Consider the following 17,599-nt stretch of genomic DNA (forward strand, 5'->3'; position numbering starts at 1 on the left):
TGCTTCCCGTGGTAGCAGCTTCCGACTAAGGTACAATGCCAGCTGTTCTTCTCCCTCTTTCCCTGGGTCAGGACTGCTCCAATCCCCACTGCTGAGGTGTCGACTTGGATGGTGAATGGTTTGGTGAAGTCTGGGCTGATGAGGCTGACGCTAGCTTGGCTAATCAAAACAATCCCTTCCGTTAACATGCTCTACTGGTTTATAACTAATAAAAATAAGGATTCTAGACAGAGGGATTCCAAACAGTTTCATTTATTTTCACGCACACTCACACTGTTACATCAGCTTATAGACAGAACGGCCCCAAAAGACCTGAGGGACAGCTTGGGGCGTACTAAATTAATGTCTGGGTCAGTGGGAGCAAACGCACTATACACTATGCAGGTAGATTTAAATCCTCAGTTTGGCTTTGCTGAGAGGTGTGAAGATTGAAGTTGACAGTTGGTGAATAGTTATATTGGAAAGTTAAAAACTGTGTGTTATGGAGAAAGCCTCTGTATATTAGTAATTTTTTGCACATACATGTTTGTTTCCATTTGTTTATTTGTAAATATTTTTTACTTAACAACCTTTTTGCAGCTTTTGTTCTTTTTGTCATTTTCACCCTTTTTCGGCTTACCATCCCACCGCTGCCACCATCTGTCAGACCTCGCTCTCAGGTGTGGTAAGCATCCCCAACAAGGGTTACCAGTTGAAAAAAAGCAGATGGTAAGCTGATACAGCATGTTAGTGCAAAGGGGTTTTATTTAGTGCCAGAGGGAAAAATAAGTTTCTTAACTATACGTCTTGGTGGACTGCCCTAGCAGAACGAATGCAGCACTATGCAGACACCAGCAATACTTGAACGTTCTACAAACCTCTGCACGTAGTGTATGGTCCAACTCGTCATATTCAAGCCCTCATACACTCATCTGAAGGCTCCAGCCTGCTGACAGACAAGGAAGCCATCAGGAGATGGACAGAGCACTACGAGAGCCTTTTCAGGGATAATCATCAAGTACAAAAAGCATTCATTGAAATGATCCCCCAGCATGAGGTCAGGCTTAAGCTTGATGGCCTGCCAACTCTGGATGAGATCAAAGCTGCAATTTGCAAGCTGAAATGCCACAGAGTTCCAGGCATTGATGGGATCCCAGTAGAAGTATACAAAGTGGGGGGAGACATTCTCCTGAGTGAACTCACAAATGTGCTCACACCCTGTTGGGAGAAATGTTCAGTCCCAAATGACCTATGCAACACTGTAATTGTCTCCCTGTATGAGAACAAAGGGGAGAATTTGGATTGCTCAAACTACAGAGGTGTTACCCTGTTGTCCACCGTCGGGAAGATCCTCAGCAGAACTCTCTTGGACAGAATCATCCCTAGCATTACCGAAGGCAACCTCACAGACAGTCAGTGTGGATTCAGAGGGACAGAGGCACATCCAACACGATCTTCGTCTTGTGCCAGATACAGGAGAAGTGCCATGAACAGAACATAGTTCTTTGACCTGACCAAGGCCTTTGATACAGTCAGCCATGTTGATCTCTGGAAGATTCTGTCAAAGCTCAGCTGTCCCCCTAAATTCCTCACCATCCTGCAGCAGCTCCATGAAGGCCAAAGCAGTCAGGTTAAACACAACAATGACCTGTCTGACCCATTCCCCATCAGTACCAGCGTGAAACTAGGCCATGTTTTGGTACAAGTACTCATTGCCATCTTTTCCAGCATGATGCTACGGGAAGCGAAAGAAACCACCTCAGAGAGCATCTACATTTGGTTTCACACTGATGAAAATATCTTCAATCTCTGCTGCCTTCTCACCTGATTGCAAGAGCCCATTCTTGAGCAACTATATGCGGTCGACTGCGCTCTCTCACGCACACAAAGGACGCGCTACAGGCTGCAGTCATGGTTCGCCAAGGCTACAAGGGCTTTCGGGTTAACCGTCAGTCTGAAGGAAACAATGATCCTCCATCAGAAACCCCCTCCTGATGTTTACAACCCACTTCAGATCACCAATGACGACCACAGTTACACGCTGGGCAATCGGGAGAGATAGTCTGCTGTGACATTGTGCAGACCTGCCTTATGACAGATGTTGACCACACACTCTCAACCACAGTTGAGCAGTTCACCTACCTGGGCAGTGTTATCTCCAACAACGCTATGGTAGTAAGGGACATTGATAATCAACTCACCAGAGGCAGCAGTGCCTTCAGGTGCCTCCAGAAACACACGTGGAAGAATCATCAGCTGCATCAGTCCACAAAAGATTCCAGGTATACAGGGCAGCTGTCATCACAACCCTGCTATACGGCTCTGAAGCCTGGGTCTTGTACCGTGAGCAAATCTGGCTGCTCACGCACTTCCATCAGCACTGGTTCAGCTCCATCGTGGGTATCATCTGGCAGGATCGTGACTCTAACCACAAAGTCCCGAGAAGGCTCAACTTCCAAGCACGGAAGCCACCTTGCTGCTCAGGCCACGTGTCTGGTACGGACAAGTTCAGGTTACTGAAAGCATTACTCTACGGAGAACTCTCTGAGGGCAAGAGATCATGGTCCCTGCAAAAGAGGTCCACAGACCAACTTAAGCAGTAGCTCTCTCAGTCAAACATTGAGGTGAACAAGTGGGAGCAGCTGGCTTGAGGCAGAGACCACTAGACAACACTGATCCATGGAGTAGCCAGGAATTTTGAGGAATCCAGAAGAATGACTGCTGAAGAGAAGAGGAGACGCAGGAAGGATCCCACTACCCAACTGCCCACATCCCAGGTGTTCGTGTCCCTACTACGCCAGTCTGCAGATCCAGAATTGGCCTCTACAGTCACCAACAATCATGCTGTTACTTCTGAGAACTCTTCTTCCCTCCTGATCTTCACAAGCGAAGAACCAGCCATCATCGTATCTAAATTTGCCAACCTCAATCATTAAGTTTGCTAGTGCATTTGATGAGATGACAAACCTTGGAGAGACAAGGTTCCCTTAATTTCTCTCTACATTTAATTTTATATCCATTGTTTCCTCTTTATATACCCTTCAAAAAGCCAGCAATACCACCCGACTGTCTAAGAAATCCCCAGGTTTGATGCTTCCACTACAACTCCTCCTGCCAGGCAATTAAAAATGTATAAACTACAGATTTTCTGAAGCACTCTTGTTTCAGGACTTCGTTAATCACAAATGTAATACTATTATTTCAGAAGGCCAGCAGAGAAGGAAAAAAAAAACAGGAAGTTATCAACTCCTTAACATCTGTACTGGAAAGATAATTCAGTCTATAATTAACGACAGTGAGAGTAAGCACCTGGAGAAATCTGACCTCATTATAGGGTGCCAATGAGAATTCGTAATAGTCATAAAGTAACCTGAATAGCAGTCAAGAGAATATCTGTCACTGGGATTTATAAGGATTTCGAAACAGAATTGAGTAAGGTTCTACTATAAGTTAAAAGTTAAGTTCAAGGAAATGAAGTTAAATTATTGAACAGGTTAGACAGTAAAAGGCAGGGAGCTGAAATACTCGCCACGTTTGAACTATCATACGGTGCCCTTACTCCTCAGTTCCAAACACTTACAAATGCTCTATCTTTTTTGAAAGAAAACATCTGCTTAGATTACGGTGTGTTGTGTCAGGAAACTGGAGTGACCTTGCCCTTCACATTGAGCTGAGGTTGATTCTGTCTCTTGCAGCAAAGAACCACCCTTAACTTGATGTGGAGAGGTTGACTGTGAGGCAGTGTGAGTGGTGCAATTACTGAGCTCTGAGATACAGGCCTCACGGCTGTAGGTTCGCTAATGTGATGAATATTAGCATACTAGGCTCTACCAGCTGCTACACTATATGCTGATGGACTCCCTGAATCCTACAGTCTCTGTCATCACCTCCTGTTGGAATGATGAAACCTGCTTTTTCCCGCCTCTTTTTGTTTACCTGCACAGTTGTCCCTAGACTGGAGATTTCTCTATGTTCAGTTTTGTATGCTAAGGATAGTATGGGACATGAAGAAAATGGAATTAGGAGAGATGTCATCAGTGAGTCAAGTATATGCAGAACAGGCTCGAAGAGGTAAAAGGACTACTTAATCCAGAGCATCTAAAGTAAAGGATAACATACACATAGTTCGTCAACAGTTTTCATATATCATAACTTGCCAGAGATGATGATCATGCTAATAAAAGGCATTGCAGCAACCCTATCAGCTGCTGCCCAATAGCATTCAGAGCAAATAAAATGTACAGGTTTGTTCGCCATCTTTATATTGTATAAACAACTTTATTTCATTTCTTCAGGTGGATACTGGCTTGAAATCTCAAACAGCTGAACAACTAGTTTTCCTACCTTAGTGATCTCTACTCAGTGTCTCGAGGGCAATACAACAGGACACCTGAATACTCTAAGCATTGGGGTAAAGGAAAGTAACTTTAAAGGCCTTCCTATTCCAAGCCATGTCAGTTTCACCTAGAGATTTATTACTATCTTTTGACCAGAAAGACAGCAATGGGACGTCCAAAGAGCTATGAATAATGTGTAACACAGAAAATGCTGGACGAGCTCAGCAGGTCTGGCAGCATCTATGGAGAGAAACATTTCAGGAAGGGACCCTTCATCAGGACTTCAACTTTTTATTCCTCTCCATAGATACTGCCTGACCTGCTGAGTTCTTCTAGCATTTTGTGTGTATTACTCTGGATTTCCAGCATTTGCAGAATCTCTTGTGCTTTCTGTGAATAATGAGTCATCGAGTTAATTCAAAGTTTTTTTTTTGTGCTTTCAGTGAATGAAAACATAATCAAGTGAGGAAGTATAGTTAATGTAGAGGACCAACAGTTATCTTACCGAGTGCAGGAACATGTTCGAACAGCCAGACAGCCTACTTCTATTTTTTGTTACGTAGATTATAGTCACATCCATTCAGAAGTTCTACCCCATCAAAATATTTGGGATTTATTATCAGCAAGAACAGAATGCCTTTTGTTCTCACACTTTGGGAAAGTTAGAAGCATAAGATCAAATCAACTTGGATTTTGTTTATATTTGTGTAAATGTTGGGGTGCTGAGCACAATATTAACATTTACAGAAGTCATACCCCTGCATGAGGGCCTTGATACACCTGTCTTTTACCTCTGCTGCTCATCCCTCCAAACAAGCCAAGGCCCCTTGATATTACTGCCGTCATGAGAAATCCTGCTTCTAAACTCCTTGGCTAGTAGAGAAGGGAAAGCTGGTTTTGATACATCTACCTCTTGATATGTCTGGGTGTCAGGAGGCCGCAATAAAAAGGTTAAATATAATTAATTGGTCAAGCTACTTCCTGGTCTATACAGTGATATCAATGATATCAATCCTACTGAAGATGCAAAATGCGGGAGCTCTTAGCCCAATGTCACCTTCTTCTTGTGACCATAGTATTTTGTGGGATCAACAATAATTCTATCTCATCAAACCACTGAATAGCATTCAATACAAGTAAACCTAGATCCTAACTTAGTTTCTGATCATTCTGAGAGAAGACACTGAGGATGGCTTAATGGACAACCAAGTCATCGATAATATTTTATACAAAGAATTTTAAAGCTACCCCTTCCATAATTTACCCCCTTCTTTCTATTTTTAGAGCAACCATCACTTCAGGTATTTTGTTCATTCTTTCTAAGATGAGGAGTACTCATGTATTCCAAGTGAAATATGATAATAATTTTTTGTCAATCAAGAAATTTTACTGGGCTCCGTCTGTCCATAATATAATTTCATCTGATTAGTGTAGCTCTCTTGGCAGCATTACTTTTGGAGAATTCAAAATGACCATAGACCGACTTGTTCCAGGGGTAACCACTATTGATCATAGCTGAATTATCAACACTGGATCAGAAAATAGTACTATACCTTTACTTTTTTGATTTTGTCTCCCCTGGCATCAATTCACAACCTTCAGTTCCTGCCAGCTGGTAACCACTTCTTTAGGTCCCAATCACTGGCTTGTCCCATCCTTGACTCAAATTCTCAATAAGGAACCCCCTGCCCTTCTCAGCAACCCACCTTCCTGGATGACTTGACTCAGACCCCAATCAATGTCAGTCCCTTCTCCCCACTGAATAAGCCTCAGTCAGGGCAGCACATTGCTGTTACAGTAAACTGCACGGTTCCCTTAAGCAGTATTCAAGGTACTTGACAGACTAAGTCACTGGCATTTCAATGCAACACCCATTTAGAACATTCATTTATGTAAATATTTAATATTGTAACCATGTTTTCAGTCTCTAAGTGAAAATTGCCTTTTGGTCATTTATAAGTCTAATTATTACCCAGCTGCACTTTATAAGCTGTTACCTTTGATGCTGTCTGCTAATATTTTCTCATATTTTTCCACCACATTTTCTGTTCGTAATGGTATTTCCCAAATCCTTTTCGGTCACTAACTGCATTTTGCTCCTGACATTTGTTGTTTGTCTCCTTTTTCTGTTTCACTTGACTTTAACTTCCTTTGTCATTAACGCTTTAGCTTCAGATGCTCTTTATCTTATTCCTTCAAAGCAATGTACATATTTTGTATCTGATCTCTTTCTTCCCTGAATAGTGTACATTGTAGCTTTACTGGTTCATCATACAATTATCTGCTCCAGCCCATACAAGATAGTTGACTAATTAAAACAAAAGGTAGACTCAGAAAAGAGAAATGAAGCTGCTAACGAAGCCTTTGGCAATAGCGTAAAATAAGCAATAGCTAATTGGCAGTCTGCTTAACACCTCCTCTATTTTCATTTCCTTTGACTTCAATATCAGAAGGTGACTCACATAGTTCCATTGGTATAAACAGCATCACTCCCTTCCACATATTGCACCTGTGTTGGGTAGACATGCTGCACCTGCTGTACCTGAAAAATAAAAGAGTGTTTAATTATTTTTGTAACACTTTAAACATGTTTGTTTTGTTTTCAATGGCAAAGCTTCACAAGTTCACTTAAACAATTGAATAATTCCTGCCACACAGCTTCCTAATGTTCACTGCTATCAAATGATCAAGGTGACATTGTGACATCATCAAACAGGCTGAATGGTCAATCATATTTAAGAATTTTACAGTGAACAAGAAAGAAGGAAAAACACAACTTTTAGCCAATATTATAACAGAAAAGAAAGATTATAAGCTATACACGAGCTAAATTTGGAATCTATCAAATGTAAACATGTATTTAATGAAACACCACTACCTGAAGGGATTACAATACATTATAACAGTTATTTATTTCTAGGCCCACAGAAATTACTAATCATGCCTTTGTTCACCATTTAAAACTCACATATTCCACAATGAATAATTTGTCAATACTGAAATTGCCATCTTTCCACTAGTGGAGGAGGTTTCAAAAAGACAACATTCTGTGGAGGAGCACCAAATTGCTAAGAGCAATTTTGGGATTTCTGCCCCAAAATATGCCTGTGCAGAAACCACAAAGCTTCTGTCAGCTTCAAAATATAATAACCGTGAAGACTATGAGTTTTTGATTTCTCATTACAATGGCAAAACGCAAGCCTTCATGTATGCTCAACATTTCTGCTCAATATTAGACTAATTTACAGTTATTCTTCAATTAACCACCATTTTTTATTATGCTACGTACTTCACTGTTGTTTATTATTTAAAATTTTCTTAAATATTTAGGTGCATTTCTGATTCAGAAGCTCAAAAATCCACTTGGCTGGCCGGCAGGTCTTGAATAATTTAATTACCAATGGCTGGTTGAAGATAATCATGTACCATGTTTTTCCTAACACTCAGTCCAAATTTATGCTGACCTCCACTGAATATTGCCACTTCTGCGCGTTTCTCACTATTGATTCATTTGGATTCCAAAGATAAAATTGTAAGGAGAAATTGCATAAACTAGCTCTGTATTCACTACGATTTTGTTTACGAATCCTTCAATTTTTTGATGAGGTTATGCTCTGGGAAAATGATGCGTTAAACAAAAACTCAATCTCAAAAGGCATTCCTGTTAATTTCAAATCTGGTTATGTTCGAGAGCTCAAGAATTTTGTTAAATATACCTATTCAGTTAAAAATAGTTCCACATGATTATTTGAAATAATAAACAATTTCATTAGCAATTAAATGTGACCAACCTCTGGTTGACAATGTTACCCCTCAGGTTTCTTTTAAAACTTTCCCCACTCATGTTAAACCTATGTTCAAGTTCAAAGTAAAATCATTATCGAAGTTATCTTGCGGACATACTCAGCAAATCCAGAACCCATTAGAACCAATGAAAGCCTGCAGTTAACAGGGTGGACAAATAACCAATGTGCAAAAGGCAACAAACTGTAAATACAAAAGATAAAATTAACAACAATAATAAATAAATAAATATCAAAAACATGAGATGAAGAGTCCTTGAAGGTGAGTCCATAGGTTGTGGGAACAGTTTGGTGATGGGGCAAGCAAAGTTGATTGAAGTTATCCGCACTGTTGCAAGAGCCTGATGGTTGACGGGTAATAACTGTTCCTAAACCTGGTAGTGTGGATGCTGAGGCTCTGTATTTTCTTCTGATGACAGCAGCAAGAAGGGAGCATGATGAAGGTTCCTGAAGATGGACGCTGCTTCTCTATGGCAGCACTCCGTGTAGATGTACTCAATGGAGGAGAGGGCTTTACCCATGATGGATGGGCTGTATCCACTACTTTTTGAAGGATTTTCCATTCAAGGGCATTGGGTTTCCACGTACCAGGATGTGATGCAGCCAGTCAATATATTCTGCACCATACATCGAAAGAGGTTTATCAAAGTGTTAGATGTCGTGCCGTATCTTCGCAAACTTCTGAAGGAAGTAAAGGCGCTATTTTGTTTTTTTCGTAATTGCTGGGCCCAGGACAGGTGTCAGGAAGAGTACAGTCATGCACTTAATAGGTGGTGAGGAAGGCAAATATAATCTTAGCATTCATTTCAAGAGGATTAGAATATAAAAGCAAGGATGTAACGCTGAGGCTTTACAAGGCACTGGTGAGGTGTCTTCTGGAGTATCATGAGCAGTATTGGGCCCCTTATTTAAGAAAGGATGTGCTGACATTGGAAAGGGTTCAGAGGAGATTCAGAGGAATGAGTCTGGGAATGGAAGGGTTACTGTATGAGGGGCGTTTGAAGGCTCTGGGCCTGTACTTGCTGGAATTTAGAAGGATGAGGGGGAATCTCATTGACACCAATGGAATATTGAAAGGCCAATGTAGAGTGGATGCGGAAAGGATGTTTTCCATAGTGGGTTGTAAATTGGGGGGAGCCTAGGAGCAGAGGACACAGCCTCAGAACAGAGGGACATCCATTTAGAACAGAGAAGAGCAGCAATTTCTTTAGCCACAGAATTCATTGCCATCGACGGTTGTGGAGGCCAGGTCATTGGGTGTATTTAAGGTGGAGGTTGATAGGTTCTTGATTTGTCAGGGTATAAAAGGTTACAGGGCAAAGACAGGGAAAAGGGGTTGGAAGGGAAAATGGATCAGCCATGATAAGATGGCAGAGCCGACTTGATGGGCCAAATGGCTCAATTCTGCTCCTATATTTTATGGCCTTTATAATTTGTTACTTAGTTCAGCGGTCCCCAACCACCGGGCCGCAAAGCATGCGCTACCAGGCCGCGAGGAAACAATATGATTTGGTGATATGAGTCAGCTGCACCTTTCCTCATTCCCTGTCACGCCCACTGTTGAGCTTGAACGCACGCGAGGTCATTAACCGCGCGTCATCCATGTCAGCGTGGGAAGGAGATCAACTCCTCGCGCTTGCAAATGACGGCAGGCTGAAAAGTATGTTTGACATAACATCTCTGCCGGCATTCCGGATCAAAGTCAAATATCCTGAGATAGCCACGAAAGCACTGAAAACGTTGCTTCCATTTCCAACATTTTCCTGCGAAGCGGAGTTTTCTGCAATGAATGCAACGAAAACTAAATTGCGGAATAGACTGGACATAAGGAACCCCCTTCGCGTATCGCTGTCTCCCATCACCCCTCGATGGCACCGTCTTGTTGCAGGAAAACAAGCCCAGGGCTCCCACTGATTCAGCGATATTGGTGTGTTGTAATGATTTTATATGTTCATACGGGGAAAATATGTGCCGTGTGTTTAATATCCAAACGTTATTTAAAATGTTATGATGCTATTGACTTACTTATATAACCATATAACAATTACAGCACGGAAAACAGGCCATCTCGGCCCTTCTAGTCCGTGCCGAACGCTACCCTCACCTAGTCCCACTGACCTGCACTCAGCCCATAACCCTCCATTCCTTTCCTGTCCATATACCTATCCAATTTTTCTTTAAGTGATAATATCGAACCTGCCTCTACCACTTCTACTGGAAGTTTGTTCAACACTTACTTCAAGCTCCCCTGATAATTGACTTACCACTATATTAATGCGAGGAAAATATGCACTGTGTGTTTAATATTAGATTCGTTAGATAAACCCTTTTAGAAACGAAATTGAGTGTATTAGCCATTTATCACCTATATTCCGGTCATGATTAATTCCCCCCCCCCCCCAAACAGAATTGCCAAAAATCAGCAGGTCCAGGCATGCGCAGGTCACGCATGCGCACTGGTGCCCGCCCAAGACTTCATGGTCATTGTAGTCTTTCTCTGGGTAAACAACGTATTTGACTGTCACTCTTGTCCATTGGGAATCCTACCACCCAGCCCCCCCCCCCCACTCGGTCGGCCGGACCGCAAGAATATTGTCAGTATTAAACCGGTCCACAGTGCAAAAAAGGTTGGGGACCCCTGACTTAGTTAAATGGTAGTTTGTCTACTTCATACCTTTTTAACTATATCCATGAAACTTGAACTAATTGGGCAGATGCTTAAATGGGCCAAAAAATATACTGACCCAACATGTCTCAGTTAACCAGCCTCCACTACATTTAATGGATGGCCTTGACCAAAGGTGTAAGATAATGTCTCTGGGAAAAGGGGGAAAGCTGTTTATACAGCTAGATCAGTGATCAGGCACAATCTCATTGAGTTGTGGAACTAAGTCCATGGTTTCAACAGCCTCCTGTATAGGTTCTGAGGTAAGGGGAGCCAGGCTAGTAGAGGGAAAACTTCAAGAGTTAGAGTGTAAAGTAGCTCCAAGTCAGGGAATATGTGAAAGAAAATTTAGTGGTGTCAGTGGGTTAACAGAGAGACATCGTTCATAAAAGAGTTTGAGACAGACAACCTTAGAATGAAAATGGTTGGCCCTGCAATCTCCAGTTAACTTGCACATACCTATTGCAGTCTGCCAACTTCATGGTCCTTATTTATTAAAATCATTTCAACAACCAACAGTACTAATGTTAAGTTTTGAAAATTCAAAACATTAAACTAGTTCAAAGAAACGACAGGAGTCCGAAAAATGAGGGTCTAGCTTTGTCTCTACTTTAAGTGAGGCGCAAGTATCAGATGGTAACGTGATGGAGCATGCAACTAATGTATTTTTACATATAATCCATAATGAATCATTTAAATGACCAAGAATGCTTAATGAAACCATGTTTTTTATACAAACACACACACACACACACACGGTTACTCAAATATTATTGAAAAATCAAATAAACAACAACTAATTGCACCATTCATTAGCAAGATCCTGAATGTCACCGTCAAATTAAATGTAGCCTGCACCTGCTTTCCGTGCTTTGTTGTTAAAAGAGAGTAGTTACTCAAGAAAGAGCAGATGCATGTTTTAAAACACTTCATCAGAAGTTATGGTGGTAAAATTCACACGTTGCTCATATTTCCTCCAAGCACACATTCAGGTGACACTCAGAGTTGACAGGACAAGCGTCCGTGCTTAGAACACAGGAGGACCTGAATGCATTGAACTTCTGCAAAAACAAATGCAAAAGTACAACTGTAAAAGCTTGAGCCTTGACATTGAGCAGGCATCATTTAAGTTGGATTCTGCTGTCAATGGCACACAAGAGGAAAGGCTGATGGGGAAGATGGTATCTCTCCAGACTTTTACCATTTCAGGCTATTGGTCTGAATTTATATTCAAATATGATCGCACATCCCTCCTCATTATTGGTAGGCTCTACAGGTGGCGCTACCTCAGGAAGGCAACATCTATCATCAAAGATTGGAATTGGTTTATTATGGTCATATGCACCGAGATACAGTGAGAAGCTCGTCTTGCGTACTGTTCATAGAGGTCAAATTATACAGTGCATTGAAGTAGGGGTGGAAGTTGCAGCAAGGTAGGGACTAAGATAATATCCAGCAAGGATGGTTTGCAGATTGTGCGCGGTCAGTCTAGGCAGGAAAAGTCTTTCAAGAACTTAGCTTTATTTAGCACAGCAGGGAAATGGAGCCATTGGCAAACGGAGACAAGAAGTGTAATGAAAAATGCAAGCCACACACCAATTGGGGGACAATTACTTTACCAACTTCAAAGTATCATCGGTTGTTAGCATGTAGTTTCTATTAACATTTAACACCTGTATTGTGAATGGCGATTGATCTTGCAAATAAGAAATTTGAACATACAATTTGACCAAATGGTCAATATCCGTAACTGCTAGTCACTTCTGTATAAAAAAGGCATTTCTCTGTTCAGATTTCAGAACACTGTGGTGACTGAGGCCATGTTATTTTCTTTGTACACAAATAAATAAAATGTAGTTGAGGAACGAGTGAGAATCTTCAGAGTTCAGTTAATCGGTGACAACAGTTGAACAAAATAAAACAATAACAGAAGACAGCATAAAATGTCACAGCTACCAACAGAGTGGAATACAGGTAAACAATAAGGAGCAAGATCATAATGAGGCAGGTTGTGAGGTCAAAAGTCCATCTTATTATAATAGGGATCCATTCAAAGTCTTATAACAGTGTATAGAAGCTGCCTTTCAGCCTGGTTATATGCGCTTTCAGACTTTTGTATCTTCTGCCCGATGGAAGAAGGGAGAGGAATGAATAACTGGGGAGGGTGGGGTGTTTGATTATGTTGGCTGCTTTACTAAGGCAGTGAGAAGCTAAGAGAGAGCTGGAGGAGAGGAGTTTGGTTTCCATGACGTGTTGAGCTATGTCCACAACTCTGAAGTTGCTTGCAGTCATGTGCAGAGCAATTGCCATACCAAGCTGTTACACACCCAGATTAGATGCTGTCTATGGTGCATCGATAAAAATTGGTAATGGTCGACGGGTCATATGCAATTTCTTACTGTCTGTTGGTCAAGAAGTCAAGGATCTATTTGGTGATAATGGTGTGCATGGAATGGGCTGCTGGCGGCAGTGGTGGAGGTGGAAACGATAGGCTCTTTTAAGAGACTCCTGGATGGATACATGGAGCTTAGAAAAATAGAGGGCTATGGGTAAGCCTAGGTACTTCTAAGGTCAGGACATGTTCGGCACAACTTTGTGGGCTGAAGGGCCTGTATTGTTCTGTAGGTTTTCTATGTTTCTATGTTCTATAACTTCTAACCCTGCAAGCTATGCCAGTTTTTTTAAAGCTACTATTGGACAGGAGCATAGGTATTATGTGGCCTGAAATCCCACACCACCAGGTTCCAGAACAACTACTTCCCTGTAATCATTCAAAGACTTCACACGTCACTGAAAACATGCTAACATCAAACTGCCAGTTTTACTAAGTAGCAAAACCCTAATCACTAGTTTAGTAACATTATGACCACTTTGCACTAAAATGGAATTTTGCTTTTATTGTGTTCTAATTGTGTTTTCTTATAAATGCTGTATCTAATTTACATTTAATTTCTGTTTTTCTCATAAATGCTGCTTATGTGATGCTATATGCCTGTGATGCTGCAACCAGTAAGTTTTCATTGCACCTGTGCATACAGGTATGTGTGCATATGACAATAAACTCGACTTTGACTTTTTATAGTCAATTCTCAAACTTAGCACAAGGCAATTGTTATGGCTCCAAAATAAGGGAGTCTGGACCAATGATTAAAACCTACAGGCAGACATTGTTAATTACAATTCAAAAGCTAATACAGTGGCTCTTTCTTCAAAGGTTAGACCGATCACCACAGACCATCCATTTGCCAAGTACAGTAAAGCTGTTGATAACCTCATCAAGAACTCAGAGACCATCTTCTAGTGTTTTCTTAACTCAACAACCACAATGGTTATTGGAATAATTGATTGTTCCATAGCAGGCAACATTATTGAAAGCACATCTTGATTCCAAAACTGCCCCATCTTCTTCATTGCAACTGGCATTTCACCTTTTGTTGACAAAGAATAATCATCAGTGAAGCAACTGGTGGGTACATTGACAGTGCAATCAAGCAGCAGTCATCAACAATAATTTGCTCGCCATAACATTGTTTGGATTTCACTCAGCTTCAAGGCCTGCCATGGTGTTGAACAAAAGAACTGAATTCCAAATATCAGATGAGAAAAGCATCGAGGGTGTATTTACTAAGTGTAGCATTAAGTCGCCCTGAAGTCAACGGTCAACAAGGGACTCCAATGATTGGAATCGTACTTCCATAAAGGAAGGTAGTCGTTATTGAATGTCAATCATCTCAGCTCCATTCTCCAAGGCTGCAGACAGAAGTGCAATGGAATATTCTCCACTTTTCTTGTTGGTGCAGCTCAAGAAATCTGATGCCACCCAGAACAAATCATTACCCTAAACAGACACCCTGTTAATTAACCTACAAATCCATTTCCTCCACCAGTGGCACATAGAGACTGCTGTGTACAATTTGTGAAAGAAACTGGTGTTATTCACTAAGGCTACTCGTTAATGTTCTCACACACACACGCACACACACACACTCACTCACATTTTTAAAAAAAATTAATAAATGCAAACCTATTTCCAAGATTAAATGTAACTACTACCTTTCCAAAGAAGTTTGTGTCTGGTGATCCAGTGCTAACTACACAAGCAAAGACTTTACATTTCACTGAAAATATGCCAACATCAAATTGCCAGTAATGTCAAAGTATTTCTCTGAGTGGAGGTTGTAAACAAAACTATGACTATCACCCAGTAATTGAGGGGAAGTAATTTTCAGAAATTTAGGGTAAGTGATTGTGACACCCCATCAGACTAGAGACTACATAATACTCTGCCTTTCTTAGAGTTCACGGTGACATTGCAAATATATATTCCTTCTTCACAAGAGCACCAGATGAATGTAAAGGAAGAAAGTGGATTTCAACAGATGGTTCTCTGATTAATTGTCAAAGTTATTTGGCAGAATGCTCCATCACTAGAACAGTCATACAGGCACCAAGATCTTGCTTACTTGGTGGTGAAAACATAGACAGAGCCTAAACAATGCTGCACATAGGCCAAAAGGCTGTAACAATAGGAATGAGGTGGCCAGCTACCCAATTCTGGAATAACTCTTTGCCATGGGAATCTGGAGGGGGATGCATGGTCTTTGTCAGGGTTAATGCCATATAGCTGTGTAAAACAGCCTTCTGTTCCAAGGGGCTGTTTGGGATATATTGAGACAAACTTTCAATTTCTGTTAGAAGATTATCAATTATCTTAAAAACGAAACTGAAAAGAGAAGGAGAAAACCGTTTCATTGATAAACCAGCTGAATGACTGACCTGCTGCTGAACTGGAACCTGTTGTACCACCTGGGCCTGCACTGCCTGCTGTCCTGCCACCGAGGTCTGCAATGTCACTGTTGAAGTGGTGTCTGAACCAGCCTCAGAAGTCTGCATATTGGGCTCTAAAGAAACACAAGGGAGAAGTAAGCGGTATTCTTTCAAACACTGAATTCTCAACATGAGCAGGAATAAACCCTGATGTCAAGTTGGTATTCCAACTGGAAAGAAAAAGATGGCAATATACCACATAATTTAGATTGTCATTGATACAGATTGATGGTGCTGCTGTCCACTTCTGCAAACTCCAGTCCATTATTCAACCTTGTATCAAACTGAATGAGCACAAAAATCCCAGCCTGGTGAACCAGTAGACTAACATATTGTATATTGACCAACACTGGTCCACTGCAGGGGATATGCATTGAAATTAATGAGCTAATTGCAAACAGCAGTTAAAATGGTGTATATCAGACAAACTGAACTGCCGCACAAAAACCATGTTAGAATTTGTGCTGCCATTAAGGTACAAATGTAGGGGGTGATTTCTGTGAAAGCTTTCATTATACCTCTGAAATTCAATCAAAGATTTTCAAACAGATGCATTAACAATGAAACCAACCTATAACTTTTTCACTATTTCCAGAAAATAACACAAAGGAATGCAAAATCACAAAAACATTGTTGACCATGAACAAAAATTTGCCTTGTATTAAAGTATGTAGAAAACTATCAAAGAATAATTCTGAAAACATATACAGTGCCTATAAAAAGTATTCACCCCCCACCCCTTGGAAGTTTTCCTGTTTCATTGATTTACAACACTGAATTACCATGGATTTAATTTGGCTTTTTTGACACTAATCAACAGAAAAAGACTTATGTCAAAATGAAAACAGATCTCTACAAAGTGATCTAAATTAATTACAAACATAAAACACAAAATAATTGATTGCATAAGTATTCACCTCCTTTAATATGACACAACAAATCTTCACTGGTGCAGCTAATTGGTTTTAGAAGTCATATAATTAGTTAAATAGAGATCTGTTTTTGGAGACCTATGTGCAGTGAAGGTGCTTCAATTGATTGTAGTAAAAATACATCTGTACCTAGAAGGTCCATCTGCTGGTGAGCCAGTATTCTGGCAAAAACTACACCACAAAGACAAAAAAATACTCCAAGCAACTCCATAAAAAGTTATTGAAAAGCACAAGGCAGGAGATGGATTCAACAAAATTTCCAAGTTATTGAATATCCTTTGTAGTACAGTTAAGTCAATTATCAAGAAATGGAAAGAATATGGCACAGCTGTAAATCTGCCTAGAGCAGGCTGTCCTCAAAAACTGAGCGACCGTGCAAGAAGAGGACTAGTGAGGGAGGCCACCAAGAGACCTATGACAACACTAGAGGGGTTACAAGCTTCAGTGGCTGAGATGGGAGAGACTGCACATACAACAACAGTTGCCTAGGTGCTTCACCTGTTGAAAAAACTCACATGAAATCTCAGCTAGAGTTTGCCAGAAGGCATATGGGAGCTCTGAAGACTGATGGAAGAAGGCGCTATGGTCTTATGAAACCAAAATTGAGTTTTTTGGCCATCACTGTACATAATCGAAAACACATCATCCCTACCGTGAAGTATGCTGGTGGCTGCATCATGCTGTGGGGATGTTTCACTGCAACAGGCCTTGGAAGGCTTGTGAAAGTAGAGGGTAAAATAAATGCAGCAAAATACAGGGAAATCTTGGAGGAAAACCTGATGCAGTCTGCAAGAGAACTTTGACTTGGGAGAAGATTTGTTTGCCAGCAAGACAATGACCCCAAACATAAAGCCAAAGTTACACAGGAATAGCTTAAAAACAACAACATTAATGTCCTGGTGTGGCCAAGTCTAAGTTCAGCCCTTAATCCAATGGAGTATTTGTGGCTGGACTTGAAAAGGGCTGTTCACTCACAATCCCCGTGCAATCTGATCGGGCTTGAGCAGTTTTGTAAAGAAGAATGGGGAAAAATTGCAGAGTTCAGATGTGAAAAGC

General features: G+C 40.9%; 1 protein-coding gene across 8 annotated transcripts in view; it reads right to left on the reverse strand.

The window, feature by feature from the left end:
• Positions 1 to 17,599, reverse strand: part of LOC140211695 (transcription factor RFX3-like) — a 329,720-nt gene that overhangs the window by 125,873 nt on the left and 186,248 nt on the right. For 7 of the 8 annotated variants that reach the window (XM_072281764.1, XM_072281762.1, XM_072281761.1 and 4 more), the window contains exons 3-4: positions 15,561 to 15,685; positions 6,779 to 6,858 (exon numbers count right to left, since the gene is read on the reverse strand). In XM_072281764.1, the coding sequence (XP_072137865.1) occupies positions 6,779 to 6,858; positions 15,561 to 15,677 (197 nt within the window). In that variant the 5' untranslated portion in view covers positions 15,678 to 15,685. The remainder of the gene's footprint in view (positions 1 to 6,778; positions 6,859 to 15,560; positions 15,686 to 17,599) is intronic. The other variant, XM_072281765.1, reaches the window with a different exon arrangement.

This window comes from Mobula birostris, chromosome 17, assembly GCF_030028105.1.
Source record: "Mobula birostris isolate sMobBir1 chromosome 17, sMobBir1.hap1, whole genome shotgun sequence".
Classification (NCBI taxonomy): Eukaryota; Metazoa; Chordata; class Chondrichthyes; order Myliobatiformes; family Myliobatidae; genus Mobula; species Mobula birostris.